Source organism: Aspergillus pseudoviridinutans (genome assembly GCF_018340605.1).
Source record: "Aspergillus pseudoviridinutans IFM 55266 DNA, scaffold_7, whole genome shotgun sequence".
Lineage (NCBI taxonomy): Eukaryota > Fungi > Ascomycota > Eurotiomycetes > Eurotiales > Aspergillaceae > Aspergillus > Aspergillus pseudoviridinutans.
In genome coordinates this window covers 2,009,662-2,030,027 of record NW_025091287.1, presented here as the reverse complement: position 1 = coordinate 2,030,027, position 20,366 = coordinate 2,009,662, and the positions used below count along the sequence as shown (strand labels likewise).

The 20,366-nt window shown below is 47.7% G+C and overlaps 7 protein-coding genes across 7 annotated transcripts; 4 read left to right on the top strand and 3 right to left on the bottom strand.

Moving 5' to 3' along the window:
- Positions 1-3,651: 3,651 nt before the first annotated feature.
- Asppvi_010021 (DUF3129 domain-containing protein) lies at positions 3,652-4,800 on the top strand (the record flags this gene model as incomplete). The annotated part of the gene is made up of 6 exons (XM_043305867.1): positions 3,652-3,766; positions 3,826-4,035; positions 4,086-4,148; positions 4,199-4,246; positions 4,297-4,469; positions 4,522-4,800. 6 exons carry the CDS (start codon positions 3,652-3,654, stop codon positions 4,798-4,800), a joined length of 888 nt encoding a protein of 295 aa, XP_043161802.1.
- Positions 4,801-5,027: 227 nt separating this feature from the next.
- On the bottom strand, positions 5,028-6,331 carry Asppvi_010020 (uncharacterized protein; the record flags this gene model as incomplete). The annotated part of the gene is made up of 2 exons (XM_043305866.1): positions 5,028-6,253; positions 6,301-6,331. 2 exons carry the CDS (start codon positions 6,329-6,331, stop codon positions 5,028-5,030), a joined length of 1,257 nt encoding a protein of 418 aa, XP_043161801.1.
- A 3,641-nt stretch (positions 6,332-9,972) lies between these two features.
- Asppvi_010019 (fatty acid desaturase) lies at positions 9,973-11,655 on the bottom strand (the record flags this gene model as incomplete). The annotated part of the gene is made up of 1 exon (XM_043305865.1): positions 9,973-11,655. One exon carries the CDS (start codon positions 11,653-11,655, stop codon positions 9,973-9,975), a length of 1,683 nt encoding a protein of 560 aa, XP_043161800.1.
- A 1,696-nt stretch (positions 11,656-13,351) lies between these two features.
- Positions 13,352-14,117, bottom strand: Asppvi_010018 (NfeD family protein; the record flags this gene model as incomplete). The annotated part of the gene is made up of 2 exons (XM_043305864.1): positions 13,352-13,415; positions 13,474-14,117. The coding sequence occupies 2 exons, from the start codon at positions 14,115-14,117 to the stop codon at positions 13,352-13,354; spliced, it is 708 nt and encodes a 235-aa protein (XP_043161799.1).
- Positions 14,118-15,040: 923 nt separating this feature from the next.
- Positions 15,041-16,317, top strand: Asppvi_010017 (aldo/keto reductase; the record flags this gene model as incomplete). Its single annotated transcript, XM_043305863.1, has 4 exons — positions 15,041-15,072; positions 15,144-15,294; positions 15,381-15,755; positions 15,811-16,317. 4 exons carry the CDS (start codon positions 15,041-15,043, stop codon positions 16,315-16,317), a joined length of 1,065 nt encoding a protein of 354 aa, XP_043161798.1.
- A 1,025-nt stretch (positions 16,318-17,342) lies between these two features.
- Positions 17,343-18,171, top strand: psoE (glutathione S-transferase psoE; the record flags this gene model as incomplete). Its single annotated transcript, XM_043305862.1, has 3 exons — positions 17,343-17,372; positions 17,454-17,634; positions 17,687-18,171. The coding sequence occupies 3 exons, from the start codon at positions 17,343-17,345 to the stop codon at positions 18,169-18,171; spliced, it is 696 nt and encodes a 231-aa protein (XP_043161797.1).
- An 874-nt stretch (positions 18,172-19,045) lies between these two features.
- On the top strand, positions 19,046-20,067 carry Asppvi_010015 (sterol desaturase family protein; the record flags this gene model as incomplete). The annotated part of the gene is made up of 3 exons (XM_043305861.1): positions 19,046-19,550; positions 19,608-19,674; positions 19,737-20,067. 3 exons carry the CDS (start codon positions 19,046-19,048, stop codon positions 20,065-20,067), a joined length of 903 nt encoding a protein of 300 aa, XP_043161796.1.
- Between the last annotated feature and the right edge of the window lie 299 nt (positions 20,068-20,366).

Genomic DNA, 20,366 nt, shown 5'->3' with positions numbered 1-20,366 from the left:
TGTGATAACTCTGCAGGTAGGTGGCCCATCTCGCTACACAGAACTCCCCATTGGGCCAGGCCTGTTCATTATTAGGATTTGAACCAGCAGTTTGGCTAACACAGCAACACCAATCAATAGATTATTTGTCGCCGGGATAATGTAGGTAACCCACAGTTACATATACATAATCACCTGACAGTCATCAACCTTGTTTTGCAGCTCAGCCATGTCTTTCTTGACGTGGATATAGAACTCCTAACTTACACGTCAGCGTATTTAATAGATGCCTCATTTACTCATATGTGTTACATGAAGCAGTGACATGATGCTTATTCCTGCGGTTCAGGTTTTACTATGCAGTCATTCTCTACCAACTTTGAAACAATCTATTCATTTGTTCTATCCAAAGGAGGGTCCCTTATAAAAGCACAGCTCAACAATGCAGGATTAGAACAACTGAATGGTCTCTGGACATCGCAGGTTGCAAATAAAACCTTAATCCATCCGCCTTCCTCATTATCACAGCCTCTACTCCTAGTTCAGCCGCTGGTAGAAGACAGACTGCGCAGTTATAACACAACAGAGAGGAAGCAATAGAGCTGCATAGTTGCTGGGCGTGTAGTTTCTTCTGCCTCACGTGCTGGTTGTGCCAAGCTTGATATGTAGCATAACTCTGCTTGTGTCTGTGTGTCTGTGTCTTCCTCTTCCTTTATGGCATGAGACGGTCAGAATCTGAGTTTATGATAGATAGACTTATTTCTGCCCCTGTGTAAGTAGGGGCACTAGTGAATTCATTGAACCTAGATTTTCATAACTTTTGCCCCCTACCGGCTGATGAAATAATCATTTGAGACAATTGTCACAGTGATAGGTCGTTAGTGAACTAATCAATGTCCGTAGTACTCCGTCTACTCAATAGTTTCTCCAAATTACACATATCTTATTTTCGAGGGGAGGGGGAGGTGCCAGCCCCCGTAATTGGTCTACTCTCTCATTCATGCCTACATGCTGAATGCTGGTAGTTATAAGAATTAAGTACACTTTTCCCCCTAACGTGTTTGGAGTAGGTTCTTTGGAGTGGTTTTAACTAAAATGAAATGAAAATGGAACCTTATAGATCAATAATGAAGTGTTAAGAAAAGAAAAGACACATACCTGGGGTTACACTAGTGGCGCACTTCTTGATCAGAGATCCAGGGGGGACTGGCTATCGAGGAGCCACATTGTTATTAAAGTAAAAAAGTGATGTCTACTAATGTCAAAACTTGCACCGAGTGGCACTCTCCTATTCACCGCTGACTATAAATTCTTGTGCTCAACCATCAGTTAAGCTATTGCTCTAACTTTATCCCACTCAAAGTGACAGTCGTCCCTCTCTTCAGGCTTCCGTGGCCTTTAATCTGTCTTGTGGTACTCACCCGCCATCATGAAGGTTCCTGTGGTTCTTCTCACTTTTGCTGCAGTCGTTTTGACCCAGGAAAATGTGCCTGGAAATGTTTGTGCTAGCAAGGAAGTTGTTGTCTGCGAAGGACAAGGCAACGGTGGTCTTATCACTTTAGGCAATGTCTTACCAGGGGCAGTCAGCGAAAATTGCGCAACTGGTGATGTTTACTGTTGCTCACATGATATTATTGCGCAGGTATAGTGCATTACCTGTTGCTTGAAGTTTATGGCATTAGACTGACAAGGGTTCCGATAGTCTGGCCTGGTTGACCTGGATCCTAACGCTCAATGCTCTCTCAGTCGTGTTCTATAAACCACTGCCCATGTGGTGTCTCAACATCCACTCTTTATTGTGCCTCAATCGCTTTCAATATTATGAGACAGTACGATCTTCTGTTGACAGGATAGGGCGGGAAATAGCAAAATGCCGCTCGATCGCAACAGTGTGAAAGAAGAGTCTGGCTGACTGCCGAGCTCGACACTAGCTCCTGCAGTATAAGTTCTGCAAGATGATGTAAAGCTAAGGAAATATTGCAGGACCTAAGATTCATTTAATTGCACTGAATCTTCCAAATTCCAGACTGCGAAGCCCCTCGTTATTGGAATTGGCGTACCTTTCGTACATGTATCATACCTGGACGGGACCAAATCATGTGATAATCTGATTTCATAATAGTTTGATTACTTGGTAATATTATTATTCAGTATTCTAAATCATTGATTAGGGGTTTAAAAAGCAAACCTGTGTTTCCAACATGGAAGGCGATGTCGGGCGCCACTGTACGAAGGAGACCGCAGCGACATGGACTCATCTACTCGACACAAGCAAGATACGTATTTGCGTACAGGGTCTGTGTCGTTAAGAGGAAACCAGGCGGCGTTCTCGCCTAGCAACTAGTTTTCCCCGTCTGAAAATTTGGAACTGCCCTGAGTTGAGTCTAAACTAAACTTATTGGGAAAGGATAACAACTAAAAGGCGTATGGTTGAGTTCCTGCCAGTGGGAACGAAGTGGCCTGTTATCTAAGGACCTAGACTCTAAGGGATGAATAGCATCAGACAAAGCGTCCAGAGGGAAACACCTGTTCGCGATCGATGATCTCCTTAAATGATCCACTTCAGGTTGGATGGTGTTTCAGATCCCGATCAACCGTCCTAAGCGAAGTATACCGACTTGGCAATCACATGGATCGTCCCGAGTGCGGTTTTGCAGCGGCCGACTACTAAAGCCGAGCATACAGATCCACATTCGACAATCGACAGATGTTTCAGTCATAAGGCTAGCCATACGCGAACCGGAATCTTGCTGGCCTCCCCACATCGAATACTACTCTAAGGTTCCTAATTTTAGCATGCCAAGCAGGGGAATTGCTACATATTACCCTTTTAAGTATAGGTTCCTCCACGAGGCAAGCCGAAAGGGGACTTTTTGGAAGACCAAAACATGGTGAGGAAGCTAACAAACTTTATGGGCGGACCCTTGTAGATTTACACTGGGAGAATCCTGCCAGAGATTCTCTATTATCGAGTAGACGAACGAGAAAATAAAGTCCCTGGAGGAATACACTGCGTCGCCCGGGTGCTGCTACTGGTCAAGGAGCTTTTCAATGACTTCTTACAATATAACACTGGACGTTTACAACAACTATGTACATCGTTTATAATCAGGAGTAAAGGTTATCTAAGACACAGCGATACGTTGAATCCCGAGAAAGACTTATCGTAGATCTTCGGCAAACTGTGGTTCCCCTGCAATTTACCTAATGGACCCTTGCCCGAGTCTCACTCTCAAACAGCATCCAGAAACTGGCCTGCTTGATATGTCAACTTCATTGGACGTTTATCGTCGTGAAACAAGGAGTTGTACTCATGACAGACTTAGTCTGGGTTTTTCGTCGATCAAACCTTCGCTACCCTCGCTTAATGAGCGAGAAGTCTACTAAGACGTCTACATATGGGTTCATGGACAAGCCTAAGCAAGCAGGAGCTGGCCGCATCACATGGCTGTGTTTCATGTGTTACTAACAACAGCTTTCTCGCACAGCATTGTGGATTTGGTAGAGAGCTAATGCCTCATGGGCATGAGAGAAAGGGGGTGAACCAGTTCAAAGCGGAGTATATAAGGATGTCTGGCGTCCTGCTCTTTCCAGTACAAGTCAAGCAATCCAGCATTCATACTTTGGTCAAGAAGTCTCCACTATTCTCTCTGTCCATCTCACTTCGTCAATATGTTGATTAACAACATCATCACTGTGACAGCACTACTGGTGAGCCAGGTTACTGCTCATGGTCTAGTCACCCGTATCAAAGGCGCCAATGGCGTCAACATGCCTGGCCTGACGAGTGAGTTCAACCTTCTCCCTTGCCTGGGTCGCAATGATTCTCGTATTAACGGTGTTTAGTCATTGACGGAGTACCGCGGGACTGTCCCTCTGCCGCATGTGGCGGACAAAAAGACACGGCAATCATCCGAGATCAGGAAATGGGAGGTATGAAGGCTTCGCCTTTAGGCCGTACTATGGGCGCTGGTCCGGTGAATGCGGCCACAGTCATCAACAAGTTCTTGGGCGCTGCGACGGAGAAGCGGGGTCGCGTTTCCCTCTCGGACAGACGTACGAGATTGCTTCCAATTGCAGCATCAATGAGGCTAATATGTTCACAGGTCGTCAACTGATCAACGATGCTGCAAGTGTAATTACCAATGCTGGTGGAGCTATTCTTAACGGTATTTATTCACTGGATGAATCAAGACGAAGCAGAACTGACTTTGCGTAGGCGCCCAAGATCTCGCAGACAAAACCCCGCTGGGTGGCGCTATCAAGAGTAAGGAGCTCCATTGTATTCAGCAAACCCGAGGCTGACATGGGAAACAGGTGCCCAGTCCACTGTTGATGATGTCCTCAGTATTGTGCCAGGTCTGAAGTCCGGTGCAATGACAGCCCAAGGCACCAGCGAGAATGGTGTACAGTTATATTCTGGCAAAGGTGCCAGCACGGGCCTTCCCACCGCTTCTCCAGATGGCGTTGTCACAGTCATTTATCACCAGGTAGGCCGATTCTCCCGGAGTAAATGGTCCAGTATTGACTTGTATACTCTAGGTAAACCAAGACGGCGCTGGACCCCTCACAGCCGACATTGATCCGTCCAGTGGAGGAACCAACCCAAAGGCATTCGTGTCGGCCCAGGTGATCCAAAACATCCCGGGTGTGGCTGGGTTCTCGACCTCCAGCACTATGGACTACGAGGTCAAGGTCCAGGTGCCTAAAGGGATGAAGTGCACTGGAACAGTCGGTGCCGCCCAGAATGTCTGCATTGTGCGTGTCCGGAACACTGCCATCTCCGGGCCATTTGGTGGCTCTGCTGCATTTACGCAGTGAGGGGCGATAACTTGTAAACGGTTGGCCATGTATGCTGTGTGCGTCGGTGGTTTGATTTATCGTGATTTTTTAGCCTCTAATCAAGGTCCACTGCGGTATATGTTAATAGAAGTGGACCCTTAATCAAATAGTCTGAAGATTCTTACAGCGAAGCAAGTACTTATATATATTCCACGGACTTGAGACTCTACAGCTGCTTGAAGAGCTTATTCGTTGAATAGGCCTCCCTAAAAGTCTGCTCTGAGCTTGTCCACAGAAGGCAAAATACCATCCTGCTCAAGAACCCTGAACGTATCCTCCAGCTCTTCCCAAGTATCAGCATAACCATCCCATCCCAACTTCCGAGCCTTGCTCATTGTCCCAACACAGCTCCAGTCCCTTCCCAGTACAAAAGTGAGGAAATCCCACGTGGCCTTGTCCCATCCACTTTGATCGAGACTGTATGTATCGCGCAGTTTTGCCCATGCCTCATTCACATCCTTGCGCTTGGCCCATTTCTCCGGATCGACCTGCAGGAACAAGGTGGGAGCGTCATCGGCTGAGACGCCAATCTCGTCCGCGTGCGCAACAAGCGGGTGACGGTTCGGCATCCGCACAGTTGTTGCCTCGTATTTACCAAACCCCTGGGTGTCGGGGGTGCCTCCATGGGGGAACATCGGGTTGGGAATCTTACAGCCGAAGCGCGCAGCCAGCCGCGGCCACAGATACTGGAAGGACTCCGTATCGCCGTTTATCACGTTGAAGATGTTGTTGCCTGCATTCGGGGCAGTTGCCGCCCAGAGACAGAACTTGGCGTGCAGGTTCGCCGACGTCCAGCAGTTAAAGGCAAAGTAGTTGGCTTTGCAGCCGGGGTAAGGAAGCTCAGAGCCCGGGAGCGCCTTGCTCACCGCGCAGTAGAGACCCAGTGCGGTGGCTTCGTTCATAAAGTTACCCCGGGCATAGCCTAGGACATCCTCTGGGAGTGTGACGATCCATTCCCACTGGCCTCGTGCGGCGGCCTCTTTGAGGATCCGCTCCTGCTCGTAGTAGAAGTTCGGGGGCCACGAGATGCCACCCTTGTTGCCCTCAAGCAGAGGGTCATCCTCGACGAGTGGTTGCTTACAATTACCCAGATGGACACCGTAATGTTTGAAGCCGCAGGTCAGAACAAAGCGCTTCAAATTTTTGATAGCGCCTGTGATTTCCAATGCTTGGATAAAGTTTGACAACATCAGTCCATTCACGCGCGACAATTCCGCAGGATCATCATGTGCCAGGTAAGCGCAGAAAAAGACATACTCGGCAGAGATGCCTTTGAGGTTCCTGGCCATGTCCTCGGCTGAGCCCCGGAGGTCGAGAGTGGCATGTTGGATCTTTGCGTTTTCCCCTCCAGGATTTCTGCGAGAGAGGGAGTAGATCTTTTCATATCCGCGGTCTTTGCATAAATGACGCACAATAGCACTGCCGGTCATGCCTAGAGAATATTTAGCAGAGGTTATCGGATGGCATAGGCAGGCTTACCAGTTGCACCAGTAACAATTGCGGATGGCATATTTGAGGAAACGAAGGAGAGGTACAATCAATTAATTATAATTCCACAAACTGATAGGAGAGATTAAATGACATGATCATAGGAAGGGTAAGTCTTTATATGCATGTCTCATTTGGTTCCTCTTGTTCCGGTTCTGGTCATGACAAAGTATGAGATCACCCATTCGGCGTGATGGAAAGCGGCGTTATCCATGACCACCATCATTGGGTCAAATATAATCCACTATTACCGCCAGAATCAGAGTAATTGAGCATAGTAGCTAAAGTGGTCATTATTGGCCCGTATTGGATCCAGGCTTTGCATGGAGGATGTCCCAAATCGGTGAACAAACGCCAGCAGATTTCAGAGTTTGGTCCCATCCACCGGGCAGAATATTGCAATATGGCATGAATCACTTAAGTTTACTCCTTATGGAGAATACTGTGGCCTGGGCAGGAGGCCTAAAGGCCAAGCGAAATATGTGCCACCCTCTCTCCGTGGTGAATTGTCCAATCCCGATCTGAAATACACTATGCACATGAATACAGTCGACTCTCATGCCATATTCAATCAAGGCGATCTTGAATCAGCAMTTGAGCTTTGCAAAGCAATGTATCGTTCAGACAACTGATTCTACCTGTCTGTCAGAAAATCAGCTGCATACGTGCTGCGACCTCATTGACATGCCTTTGTTTGAGCATCCATCTCTCCATATGTCTTCCCCTGCACTTCGAATATAGGATCGAAGGCTTAAAAGATTAGATTATCATAGATTAGAATTACAGCACGTTAAAACTTACGAAAACCATTTGTCCCTCTGGGCGTGACAATCTGCCCGTCAACTCTACACTGAAAGAGCACAGGCTCAACGCCCGGTCCGGAAGAGAAAGCATAGGTGCCGACAGCAGATGCAGATTTGTCCCCAAAGGACGCTAGAAGCTGACAGAGTCCAGTATTTCCAAGTGCAGAATAGAACCATTTTCTGTCGGATAAGCAGAGGTCAGAGTCCACTGGACAGCAGACGAGCCAAACGACTCTTTAGCTCACATGTAGGGACCTGGCAATCCATTAAGAGCACGAAATTGAAGGGCACTATCCTCCTTCAAAACTGGCCTTGCGTCTGTTCAGAGTCAGTCATTGCGCTAGTTATTCCGCTCCTCTATAATAAGAGGACTTCTCCTACCGCAGTAGCTGCACCACGGCACTTCTCCCGTGCAATTTCTTCTAGCGAGCCTTGATCTCGGGAGGCTCGATGACATGTTGTCGGAGCCGTGCTACGTTTCCAAATATTGCTTCGGCTTCAGCAAATTTCCGCGGATTCCCGGTCACAAAGTGAATCAATGGAGGCTCCGCGTGGGCCATTTTGTACTGTAGCATCTGGCAGGTCGCCCACACACACATTATTTAAAACATCCATGTTTGCTTCACTAGGGCCATCCAAATATATACAGGTGCCCGCTTCCTGCGTATGCTCGTAGATCACGCCATCGAGTACAACGCCAATAAGATGTCAGGCACGAGAGGGGAAGATTACATGGCATGGATTCCGCTAGCTGTATCCCTGTCTCCAAGCTTATCAGGCTATTCTCTATACATAGCAGCGTGTTTCATACTTTCAAAGCGGTAACAAGACACACGACCACGATAAAACTGCTAAAGGCAAGGTCTTTTAAGAGACCAAGGGGCAGCCCCATCAGATTACGATGCGGTGATAGGCTCGTTGAGATAGGAACAAATGCGGGGGAAAGGGACAAAGGTCAACCAGGTGTGTGCCAATTAGCCAGACCAGCTGGAATATGTGCCTACTCGATGACGAAGTCGAGTCCGACAGGGCATTGCTGTCTGCGAGCTCTTCCCAACTGGCGCACGAGGACCATGATCCATTACACTATAGATTTCAAGGCGTAAAGTATCTATTTCTTTCAATACCTTTCGCAGGACGTTCCTTGATAGGACTATTATTGTATGTGTAGTGGAACTTACTCTAGCGGGCTGTTGGTCTGATCATCTCCAATGTCAATGAATGAATAATAATGAATTAATAAGTCTCCTTTGTGTGGGTCTATACCAAGGACGATCCTAGTGTTGCGGCAAATAACAGCCTGAGCATAAGACTCATTTTATTCTGACGAGACAAAGGTTCTTAGCCTACCAGCTGGTTTTGCTCTTTGGCCTGCTATATGTACACAACAACAGGCTTTCTTGATAGTGTTAAGCCATCCTCGCTCATGCAAGCAGCATTGACCATGAGAGTAGATGATCTCTCACTATGACGCAGACCGACCATTCCCCCCAGAAAGGCAGACATCGCTGATAACAAAAGCATTGCAGCGTCCCGCCATAATCTTGCTTGCAGGAAATCTGCACGCCCAAAGAGCCCCGGTCTAGTACCGGAGAGCTTCGAAAACCCCAAACAGTACCTCTCCCACCACCTCTGAGAGGTGTCCCAATGCACTCGCTCTAACCCATATGATGTATGCACATGCCCAAACACATGTAGTAAAGGGCGGATCCTCCACAACTCTTGAAGCAAAAATGGGCAACCTTCAGGTGAGTCTTGGTACCAGTCTAAGTGGAACTTTGGCGGAGTGTGTGTCACCAGAATATCAGTCGACGCGGGGATGTTGTGAGACCACGGATTGTGATCGACTGGGTATTGGAAGGCATTCTCGGGGCCACCACAAACAGGGACGTTCGGCGCCCCATAAACATTAATCAGCCGTCGAACACCAGTGGAAGCGTCAGGAAAGCTTAGAGACACTGAGGTTTGCTGGAGATAATGTATATCGCCCCAGTCAATTGCTGTGCCAACTCTCTGCAGCGAAAGATCCCTTTCGCGAAGGCAACTGTCCACTGAGGATGTTGTCAGAGCGTCGCCGGCTAACCGGGAATTGACATCGAAAAATCGATCACTATTACCGCATATCACAACCTTGTGGGGATGCGGTAGTGATTTTAGCCAGTCGATGGCTTCCTGGATCTCGGCTGCGCTGCCGTGCAGGGTGAGATCTCCAGCATGGATCAGAAGGTCGCCATATGGAATGTCGCAACGCTGGGAGTGAGTGTCAGAGACGCAGACCACTCGGATGCGTGGTCGTCGATGGTGTTCAACCGACCCAAATATCCATATCAGGTGATTTAATAAGGTATAAACTACCCTGACGATCGTTGTAAGAGGTGATAATATGACTTGATGAGGATGAGCCCCAGGTCCTATTCGAATGAACCGGGAGGTCGAGCTGAACCAGTCTCTTCGAAGCATTGCGAGGTTTATATTACAGCTTGTAGATACCTGTATACGGGCTATAATAAACATGAGCGCGACTACTTAATACCCCGTCCTCGCCAGGCAGCCTCTGGATGACGTGGGCAGACTTCGGTCACGGAAGAAAAGCCGGAACGCCCTTTGATCCACCCAATTATACGAGTTAATCGGCTAATAATGCAGCCCATTATATTCTCTTTCTACGGGCCATGAAACTAGTGATTCATTTGCACCTACATCACATAATTGGGCACAGACAATCACTCATGGAACAACAGCAACATGGGCATATGTGGCTACGGTCTATACTGTTATAGGCAGCTTGGCACAACAATGTAGTAGCAAACGTGGACCATTGATAGTTGCATCTATGAGCGATAAGGAAAGGGAAAGCCGATCAATGACCATGGCGACCCTCAATCAAATCCTTCGCAGCAACCTTTCTACATTCCTCCAACACCCTCAATTGTTCGGCAACCTCACCCAGTCTGCTAATGACTTCCTTGTTCCCCCGCGTAAAACCAAATATTACGTAGGGAATCCCGACGTCGCGGCAGAACTCCTTCACGTACGGCTGAGCCCGGCGCAAGTTATGCCTCGGGAGGCGAGGGAACAAATGGTGCACGACTTGGAAATTGAGCCCGCCATGCACAAAGTCCAACCATGGCGGGCATTCGACGTCCATCGTCGTCCGCACCATCTTCTGAGCAAATGACTCGGCGACGCCGAGATCGGCGCTCGACATGGCGAAGTGACTGAGCGTGAGTTGTACGTGCAACGGGGCGGTCACCATATGAGAAATGAGCAGAAAGGTGATGCGTGACGGCCACGTCGGGATCGAAAGGTATAGCGTGCGGTAGCCGTACCAGTACCAGAAGAACACCTGGCCGGACATTTCAAGGTAGCGATGCCACCATGCTGCACCTTTCCGGGGTGATTGCGCCGGGTCTAGGAGGTACGACCATGCTAAGCGGTACAGGTTGAAACGACCGAATAACAGTATGGGATAGTAGAGGTAATGCTGGTACTTGATGAAGAACCGTGCGGCAGCGTCGAGAGTCATATTGCGGTCGTAGTAGCTCGAGCGCAGGGAAGTAAAGAATCGGGAAGAGATGGCAAAAAAAGGCATGTGCTGGATGTCCGGATCGTGCTCCGGCGAGTTGGTTACTATGTGATGCACGTTGTGATTCCGCTTCCACCAGCCGACTGATAGACCACCAAGGAAATCTGCGACAAAAATCCCAATGCAGCTGTCGGTGTGGAATCCATGGGTTATGCTTAGATGACCAGCGTCGTGGACGGTGAATGCAAGCAGGTGCCAGAGTGACCCGAGGAAAACGCTAGAAAGAGCATAATAGGAATGGTGAAGACATGTCAAGAAGAGGACGAAAAGAACCAAGTATCGGACAAATTCGACAGCGTAAGAGCCATATGGACAGTCATAGAGTCCTTCGGATTGCAATTTTTCATCGAGCTGGCGGTACTTTGAGGCGACCTCGGCTTGGGAGCTTTTATCCAGAGGAGGATATTTTGAGAGATCAGATGATATCGCGTGTGCAGTTGAGGCTTCCGCAGATCTGAATTCTCCTAACTCCGGCTCTGATGAGGATAAGGATGATACTCGAGAAATAGGGGTATCATTGCCTGCGCGCCTCAGACGAACTTGGTCTCCTGTCTCTTCAGTATCGAAGACTGATGATGGTGGTGTCGATCCTCCAGATGAGCTGACATCTTCTTCGGCAGATAACGCTTCGTCCTCGACGTGCTTCGAGGCCAGCGTTCTGAATGTCCCTCCCTGTATCGGAGGCAAGAAATTTTCCCATCTTCCAAGTACTCTTCCTATCACATACTTTTGCATATGTGCCTGTGCTTCCTTTGAGTGCAACGCTGTTATTTCGTCCGTTGCATCCCGACCGACCATGTGCAATATCGATTTATCGCCGCCTGGGTGATATGGCAGCCACGCGTCGGCCTTCAGTACCTGATCACCCAGTATAATTATCTTATGGCCGTCTGCTATCAACGCCTCGATTTCTCTCCGAGACCACACTCGATTTTTGCGTGACATAGCCGGCGACATAGGCCAATGGTAGCGTCAGCGGGAGCGCTAAAGATTGACTTCGATCCCGGACAGATGATGACGAGGGATGCTCAGCATTAGACAGAAAGAAATGAGATACTCGCATGTAGGTCGGATGATGCTGTGGTGTGTTCGTCCCTCAGCACTGGGAGTCAGTGTCAGCCTACAATCACGTGCAGGACCCTGTCTAGTCGGCCTGGCGACACAACGGAATAAGACATTAAATTATTATACTTTTTTTTATCAGACATAAGACGGCACATATCTGGCCACAAATAGCAATACCCACCAAGGTATTAGTGTATTGTACTGCGTGTTTGGTACCAATTATAATCATGGGTTTTGATATTATCTTACCTCTAAATTGTTAGCCGTATGGTAATACGCCGGTGGGACAATTCTTGTTCCTGGTATGGCTCAGTGGTGGGACTGCGCAATGGCGGTCCGATCCGCCAGTGGACGTGGTCTACAATGTGCTGTCCATTATCATGTCCAAGCTGAAGCCCATGATTGTTGTTTAACTAGCACAAGAAGGCCTACCATCGCAACCTAATCACTACACGATCTACATAGACAACTATTTTTACTACCATTCCTCTATTTAATCATCTTCGACAGTTAGGGATTGGTGCCTGTAGGACTAGCTGACTAAATGCTTCTAAGAAGCTATTTCCAAAGGCTATTTTATGCACTAAAGGATTCAAAAAAGCAACAACAGTGGAATTCTCTATATGCAGCTCCCGCAGATCCTGATATTAATTTTATGCTCTGTATTGCATGGGAAGGTAACAATATTATTACTGCTTTATCAACTGTGCACACTGTGCATAACCCGACTGATCGGATTCCTCGCTTACGCGTAACGACCTCTACTAGTGCAACAAGTACCCGTAGGCTATTTGGTGATTAGCCTAGAAAGGATCTTTCTATTCCTTGGCTTATTGATGACTATAACTATCATATGAGAGGGGTAGATCGTGTAAATCAACTACGAGCGAGCTATGAGACTCATCAGAAATGTTTACGCTCCTGGTGGCCTATATTCTTCTGGACACTAGATACAACTATTATCAATGCTTATTCTATTGCAAAGGTAGCTCGCAGGCAGCAAGGTATGAAGAAAATTACTCATCTTGAACATCGGAAAGCTCTCTACAGAGAACTATTCAAATAAGGATCAGAGGAATCACTTCAAAGAAAGGCAAGATATAGTTCAGCTCAACCACTAGATAAAGGCAATCATGAGGTTGAAAGGATTCACCCTCGCAAATGGTGCCATTTCAGCGTTGTACGGGTTCAAAGAGCACAAGACCCGAGGTTTGCAGCTAAAACGCACGCACCTCGGTGACGGGTATACGCATCTAGGACCAATGGCGCACAGAGAAGTCGGACCCAGGGCAGGGTCCTTTTAAGGCATTATGGATCAGGGAACATTATACGCTGGCATCCCACTTCACCCCCTGAAGATGGATGAACCATGACTCCTTGGATACGGGGGGTCGGGAGTTGGATCACAAACAGAAACACACGGGAGCTCTGGAGTTGGATCACAAACGGAAACACACGGGAGCTCTGGAGTTGGATCACAAAAGGAAACACACGGGAGCTCTGGGTTTTGAAGTACAAGCGTGCAGTTTGTTGGGCTGGGATGATTAGCCATATTGGATCGGAGTAATCGGTAATCGGCGGATGTAACTCACCCTGGATCAGTGAGATTGAGCTCAATGGTAGGGTCGACCTCGATGGTAGTATTAAATGAGCTTGCATTGCAAATGTTAGCACCCACCTATATTAATCTGAACGCAATGCGAGACATACCAACAGCAGTTAACAGCTGGAGGTGGAGAAAAGCAAGAATCATTCGGATGCGTCCTGTTCAAGTGATTGACGAGCGGAATTTTGTTCACGGGCACTAGGGCCGTAACAATAAGCAGGATTGCAAAAATAAGGATCTGATGGATAAAGGCATAGAGACGAATCAACCCCAATAGCGCAATCATACACCAAAGCACGGCAGCGACGGAAATTGCAAATCCAACAAAATACGGTCCTGGTAGGGCAATCTGCAGGACGACCAGCAGCAAACAAATATAAGCCACGGAATCCATAATCGCGGCAAAGAATAGCTGGAGCCACAGAACCCAAACTGTACGGGAGGGTAAATCCTGGTTCTCGTCGGCGTCCCCCACGACCAGAATGACAGGTACGCTTGTAAACAGGCTGCCGAAGAATAGAACGGAGGCATATCCAAGAAGGCTTCGGATGGTCTGATCGTTGCAATTCACGCCGAGCTGTAGTAATGTCGCGTACGTGATACTGCCGCCCAGGGTGCCGATTGCGCCCAATGCTGTCGCTAGATTATTATACCTTGCTGGCGGTTTTTCGAGCGGTGTTGCCGAGGCCAATTCATCAGCTTCGTCAACTTCTTCCTGGTCCGATCCGAGACCGGCCCTTTTATCCATGTAAATGCGATGCCGCTGCTCCAAAACAATGACATGGTCACCGAGACGCGGAATCTCTTTTAACCCTTCCAAAAATGCTTCCCAATGTTCAGTGCTCAGGTCCGGGAATCCATGATCAAGTTGATCGATTATTTCTCTTCGTATATTTCGGTTCTGCTCACTTAGGTGTCGTTCATCCAGAAGATCCAATGATCTCCGGGCTCTTGAACATCAATCGCCCCGTAGGCTCTGAGTGCTATAGACTCTATAACTTGTACCAACGCGCCTTGGGAGCATATAGATAGATAGTTATGGTCTAGCTTGGACAAGATAGTCGTTGAGGGTTTTTATACTCCTAGATACACAACTGTCTGTTACCGCAAGATCAGCTTTTGAAATGAATAAAATTTAAAATAATATGCTACATAACGGAAAGCGATCTGGAATTAAACTATACAGGGAGACTTGTGCTCCCACCAGTGAGAACACAATGAATACCTATCTGATTATTTCAGACCGGATTCAACAGTTTGCAGTTAGGGTTAGTGACTCGATATTAAAACACCATATGGAGCCCACAATGGGCACCTCGTATCTGAGTTACCACAGCAGACAACTGATTGGATTCTGGATACGAAGAGGATTAATTGATACGAAGAGACTAGGCCGTCTGTGTTCCGTCGGGGGTTCCATTTGCTTTGTGCTAGCTACCTCATAAATGAGCCAGTTTTCCTCGAATTTGGCTTTGAATTGAGGAATTACCTATCTGCCTCTGAGTAACCGCTGAGTGAAAGACTTACTAGGAAAGAGGTGCGTCTGTCACCATGTTTTGCTTCCATGAGTGGAATGCTTTCCTCTCTACTTTCCTAGTACATCCTGCGAGAATTGCGTGCTAAGTGCTACCTTCTGTTCCATAAGGCTCTATCTTTTGTCGGTACTCCATTATGCCCGTCGACAATCAGATGCAATATGTTCGGTAGGTTCATTGTCCGGGTTCTGCTTGGAATCTCTTCCCAAGTTTGCATTAACCAATCTGAGCTCCTTCAGTCTCGGAAAGTCCGGAATCAAGGTCTCGAGAATTATTCTCGGAGCAATGTCGTACGGCAGCAAGGAATGGCAGGGCTGGCTTCTTAATGAAGAAGATGCCCTCCCTCTGATCGAGCATGCCTACAAGCGGGGTATCAATACCTGGGATACTGTAATCTTTGCCCCTTAGTCCTCATACTCTGATTTATTATCTTTCCCGAAATAAAATCCTCCGATCTGACCAGACATACAAACCAGGCCGATGCCTACTCCCACGGCCGCTCTGAAGAAATTCTCGGCAAGGCTCTGATACGATACAACATCCCACGCAACCGCGTTGTTATCATGACAAAATGCTACTTCGGCGTCAGCGATGAAGGCAAGCAGAGGGATGAAAGCAACAAGCCGCTGTTCATCGATCCGTCCAGCAATGACAAGGAGTGGGTGAACTGCGCTGGTCTCTCACGCAAGCATATCTTTGATGCCGTGGACGCCAGCGTGAAGCGCCTTGGTACGTATATCGATGTTCTGCAAATTCATCGATTAGACCGGGGCACGCCTCGAGAAGAGATTATGAAAGCATTGAATGATGTGGTGGAAAGTGGAAAGGTTAGGTATATCGGTGCGAGCTCGGTATGAGTACTCTGTTTGCTTACCTCTGTGCGCTCTTTCATTTGACATAACCTAGATGGCTGCTTGGGAATTTCAAACCCTTCAAAATATTGCAGCTCGCAACGGCTGGCACCAGTTCATCTCTATGCAGAACTACTACAACCTCATAGCTCGAGAGGAGGAGCGTGAAATGATTCCTTACTGCCAGGATACTGGTGTCGGTCTCATCCCCTGGTCTCCTTTGGCCGGAGGATTCCTCACCCGGCCCTGGGGATCCCAACCGACGCCGCGTGAGCTAACAGATGAAGCTATTAAGGGGCTAGTGCTGTCTGGGGCGACAGATGCAGACAAGGCGATTATCAGTCGGGTGGAGGAGGTGGCGAAGAAGAAGGGCTTGAAGATGGCCCAGGTGGCGATTGCATGGTTGTTGAAGCATAAAAACATCAACCCTATTCTTGGATTGAATAGCCGGGAGAGTATTGATCAGGCAATTGCTTCCTTGGAACTGCAGTTGACAGATGAGGAGATCGCATACCTTGAGGAGCCGTATGTTCCCAAGGCGATTCATCCACTAGAGAGGTGAACTTGATATCCAATTATCCATAATATGTCGGCAACGCAATTACTTTCCTTATTCAAGAATGAAGCACACTGCACGTTGGACAAACAATGGGCCTGTCATTGCCATTTATTTCTCCCCCAGACGCATCGAACCTAAGTGACATTGCAGCTACTACGCCGTCGCAGATGCCAACATATGCCTGCCGCCGTTGAGTGTAAAGTCCTTGAGGTGTTGAGGTTGTTGGTAAATGTCCCATCATTTCGGCCATCTAAAAACAGATGGAATATATCCACTGTAGATAGATAGCTTAATGACATGCTTAGAGAGCTGGAAGTTAACCAACTAATAGAATTCATGGCAGGAGACACTAGGACTGTTATACAGGCTAGTTCTTTGTCCTAAAGGAAGCTTTTCTCCAATTTATAACCTTTCTGTAAACTACATGTCTAGAAAGTACTATGCCAAGTAGGATTTAAGCCCTATATTAGTCAAATTCCAAACCCTCGAGGGATGATTACTATGAAAAGAGCTCTAGTAAAGAGCTCTAGTAATAAACCTACCTATAGCTGTATTACAGTCGAGTGCTGTTCTGAGGGTAGAGTTGCATTCGGTCCGAGTCCAGGCAAGATCAAAAGCAGTTGGCACCAAACCGGTGCGATTTTTTGTTCAAATTTAAATCGGAACCCACCTTGATCTGATCGATTTGGTGCGAGTTTCACTGCAAAACTCAAAGCTTGGCAATAAAACCATTTATATTAGGGGCTAACTCACCATGGTTAGATTTTGTTTTGTTTCAGAAACCACTAAATTTAATGGTTTTCTTACCTTAGGCATATGCCTCAGGCTATGCCTTTATGCGAGGGTTGATTACGCTAAACCGTAATCAGTCATCCCTCCGAAAATTGACAGTATCATCCGAAAATCGACAGTCATCCTCCGAATGCAAGACAGCCACAATAGCAGGGCCCTTATATAGAGGCTTACTCGACTGCTGGCACCAGGGAAGAGAATGTGATCTTTCATAGAAGAGAAACACAGTCTTAGAAATGGCTTTTGGAACCTTGTACACGTTTCCCGTAAGTACAGTTGTCAATTGTTGCACATGTTTCCCAATATATATATGCATATACATAGTACTGACAATCCTATTCCCTTAGGGCGATCATTGCCGAACGATAGCCATCAAGGCTGTCGCCAAGGTTAATGGTCTCGACCTCGACATTCGCGAGACCCCCAGAACTCCTGAGCATTTGAGTATCAGCAAGCTCGGCAAGGTCCCTGCCTTTGAAGGTGCGGATGGCTTCAAGCTCTTTGAATGCATGGCCATTGCTCTCTACAGTTAGTCAACTAATCTGGTTGGTGCGATCTAGAGCTGACGACACCTCATCAGTCACTTCTCAAAATGAGCAGACCACTCTTCTCGGAGGGAACAAGAAGGAATACGCGGACATCATCAAGTGGATGTCTTTTTTCAACAACGAGATCGTCATTCTTATGACTCAACAATTACTTCCACAGCTTGGAGTGATTCCTTATGACAAAGACCAGGTGGAGATGTTTACCAACATGACCCAGAAATGTGTTGATGTGGTCGAGGAGTATTTGCAAGACCGCACGTTCCTCGTTGGCGAGCAGCTATCTCTTGCCGATCTGTTCTGTGCCGCAAACATTTCTCTTGGCTTCCAATTCTTCTACGGCAAAGCTTGGAGGCAACAGAACCCCAATGTGTCTCGTTGGTACGAGATGGTTTGCCATCAGCCCATTTATGCGGCCGTAACCGACAAGTTTCAGCTCCTGGATGAGCCCAAGCTGACCAACAATCCGCCTGAAAAGAAGCCTGAGACAGCTCCCGAGAGTGTTGCTGCTGTTGCTTGAAGCTATGCAGACTAAGCATCATATGGCGTCAATATAAACGAAAACAATACTTCTTCAAGGCACTTAAGGGAATCAATATATCAGGGAGATGGACGCTATGTTTGGTCTGGGGCAGATTTCTTCTTTCGAATATCCTTCCAGTCCACTCCAAATGAAAATATTCAGACAAACTGCTCCTAGCATCATGTAAAACACATGGTCGAGACTCCTTTTAGGACCTGCAAAGACAAAAGCTACTACTGTTCAGCTGCCGGAAAGCCTTGGCCCTTAAGGAAATCAACTTGAGATGTCGGCTCCACTAAGTACCAATAGGCGCGCTATAGGGAGTCGAAGGATGTAGGATCTACCGACCGCATCATGTGCATAATGTGGAGGCATACACATACGATATCGGAATAATATCATATCGTTGCAGTTCTAAACAAGATCAAGAAGCATCCAAGCGGGGTTTACAACCGCTGATCAGCTGATCACGCATTATCCAAAATGTCCCACCATCAACGGCAATGGCCAAAAATATGCAGGTAAGAAGCTAATTCTGCAGGTCTACTGGCTGGAAAGCAAAGTGATTATCTGGACTTAATGCAACCAATAGAGTGGTCAGATACTTCGATATTTAAAACACCAAGCTTGGCTTTCTACAACCAGAATAGTGCACGGACAATGAAAATCTCCGTCCAGGCGCCTAGGATTATCAAATACTCCGATTCGACGATCAACGGCAATTGTGGGTCATCATGAATTCCCCTGAGCAACTCCGGGAATCATTTGATCCGACATCGAACCGACTTGCAGCAGTCATTCCTGTAAGTGGCGCACCACCCTTCTCCCCGCCGATATCGTTGCTCATTAAAAGATCAGCCCGCTATAGAAAATGGATGTGGCTCTCGAGCTTCTCGATCCCCTCATTCTGGACAAGGCGTATGCCTGGTTGCTGCCCTCCGATCCTCATCTCGCCGATCCGACGTCGCGATGGTCTCGCGATAACATCTGCCGCCAAGTCATCTCGATTCTCGTCATCACGCAACTCGGCGCGACCTCCCTCTACCTCTTTTTCAGCGCGCTCTCCTACTATTTTATCTTCGACCGACGGCTCGAGTACCATCCCCGCTTCTTGCCAAATCAAATCCGCCAAGAGATCAAATCATCGCTGTCCGCCGTTCCGTTTATCAACATTCTGACCCTGCCCTGGTTCCTGGCTGAGGTCCGTGGAAAAAGCTTACTGTACCGCTCGGTGAGCGACTATGGCTGGCCCTGGCTGGTGATCTCGGCCATCCTGTACATGGCCTTCAATGATATTGGCATCTACTGGATTCATCGCCTAGAGCATCACCCCAGCGTGTACAAATACATTCACAAGCCACATCACAAATGGATCGGTCAGTCTCTCACATAAGTTCCATGTACCAGTTGACGCCAATGCTGATGACATATAGTTCCCACACCATGGGCTGCGCTGGCATTCCACCCGCTGGATGGATATGTGCAGTCTCTGCCATACCAGTGAGTATCCGCAGTCCTCCTTCCCGGCGATCCCCATGACCATTCTCTCTAACAATCAACAGCGTCTTCGTCTTCATTTGCCCCATGCAGCGACACCTGTACATGGTTCTCTTCGTTGCAGTCCAGGTTTGGACCATTTTCATTCACGACGGCGACATGATTTCGGGCCATTGGACGGAGAAATTCATCAACAGCCCCGCGCATCATACATTGCATCATATGTACTTTACTGTCAATTATGGGCAATACTTCACCTGGGCGGACACCTATTTCGGCTCGCATCGCGCCCCGGAGCCAGCGCTGGATCCGCTCCACGATGCGCTCAAGGTGATGCGGGCCCAAGGCCTCGTGGATGAGCAGGGCAACCCAATTAAGAAGCCAAAGGGGGAGTGAAGGACCTTCGATGTCGTGAGAGACCAAATATTTTTGGTATATATGCATATGACGATTAGACGTAGAGTCATTTCCTGTACAGCTAAAATTTAGAGCAATACCTAATGTTAATATATATCGATGCAAGTTTCATCCTTGCTTGTCTCAGCGCTCGCGAAAGATGGCAGATTGCTCAGCATGATGAGGGCAGGGTTCCTAAGGGGTGAATCATTGACCTGGATCGTGGAGCTTGCCGTCTTGTATCTGCGCATTGGACAAGAATGCAGTACAACCTCATGCATCCTACGTCTGCGCCTGTG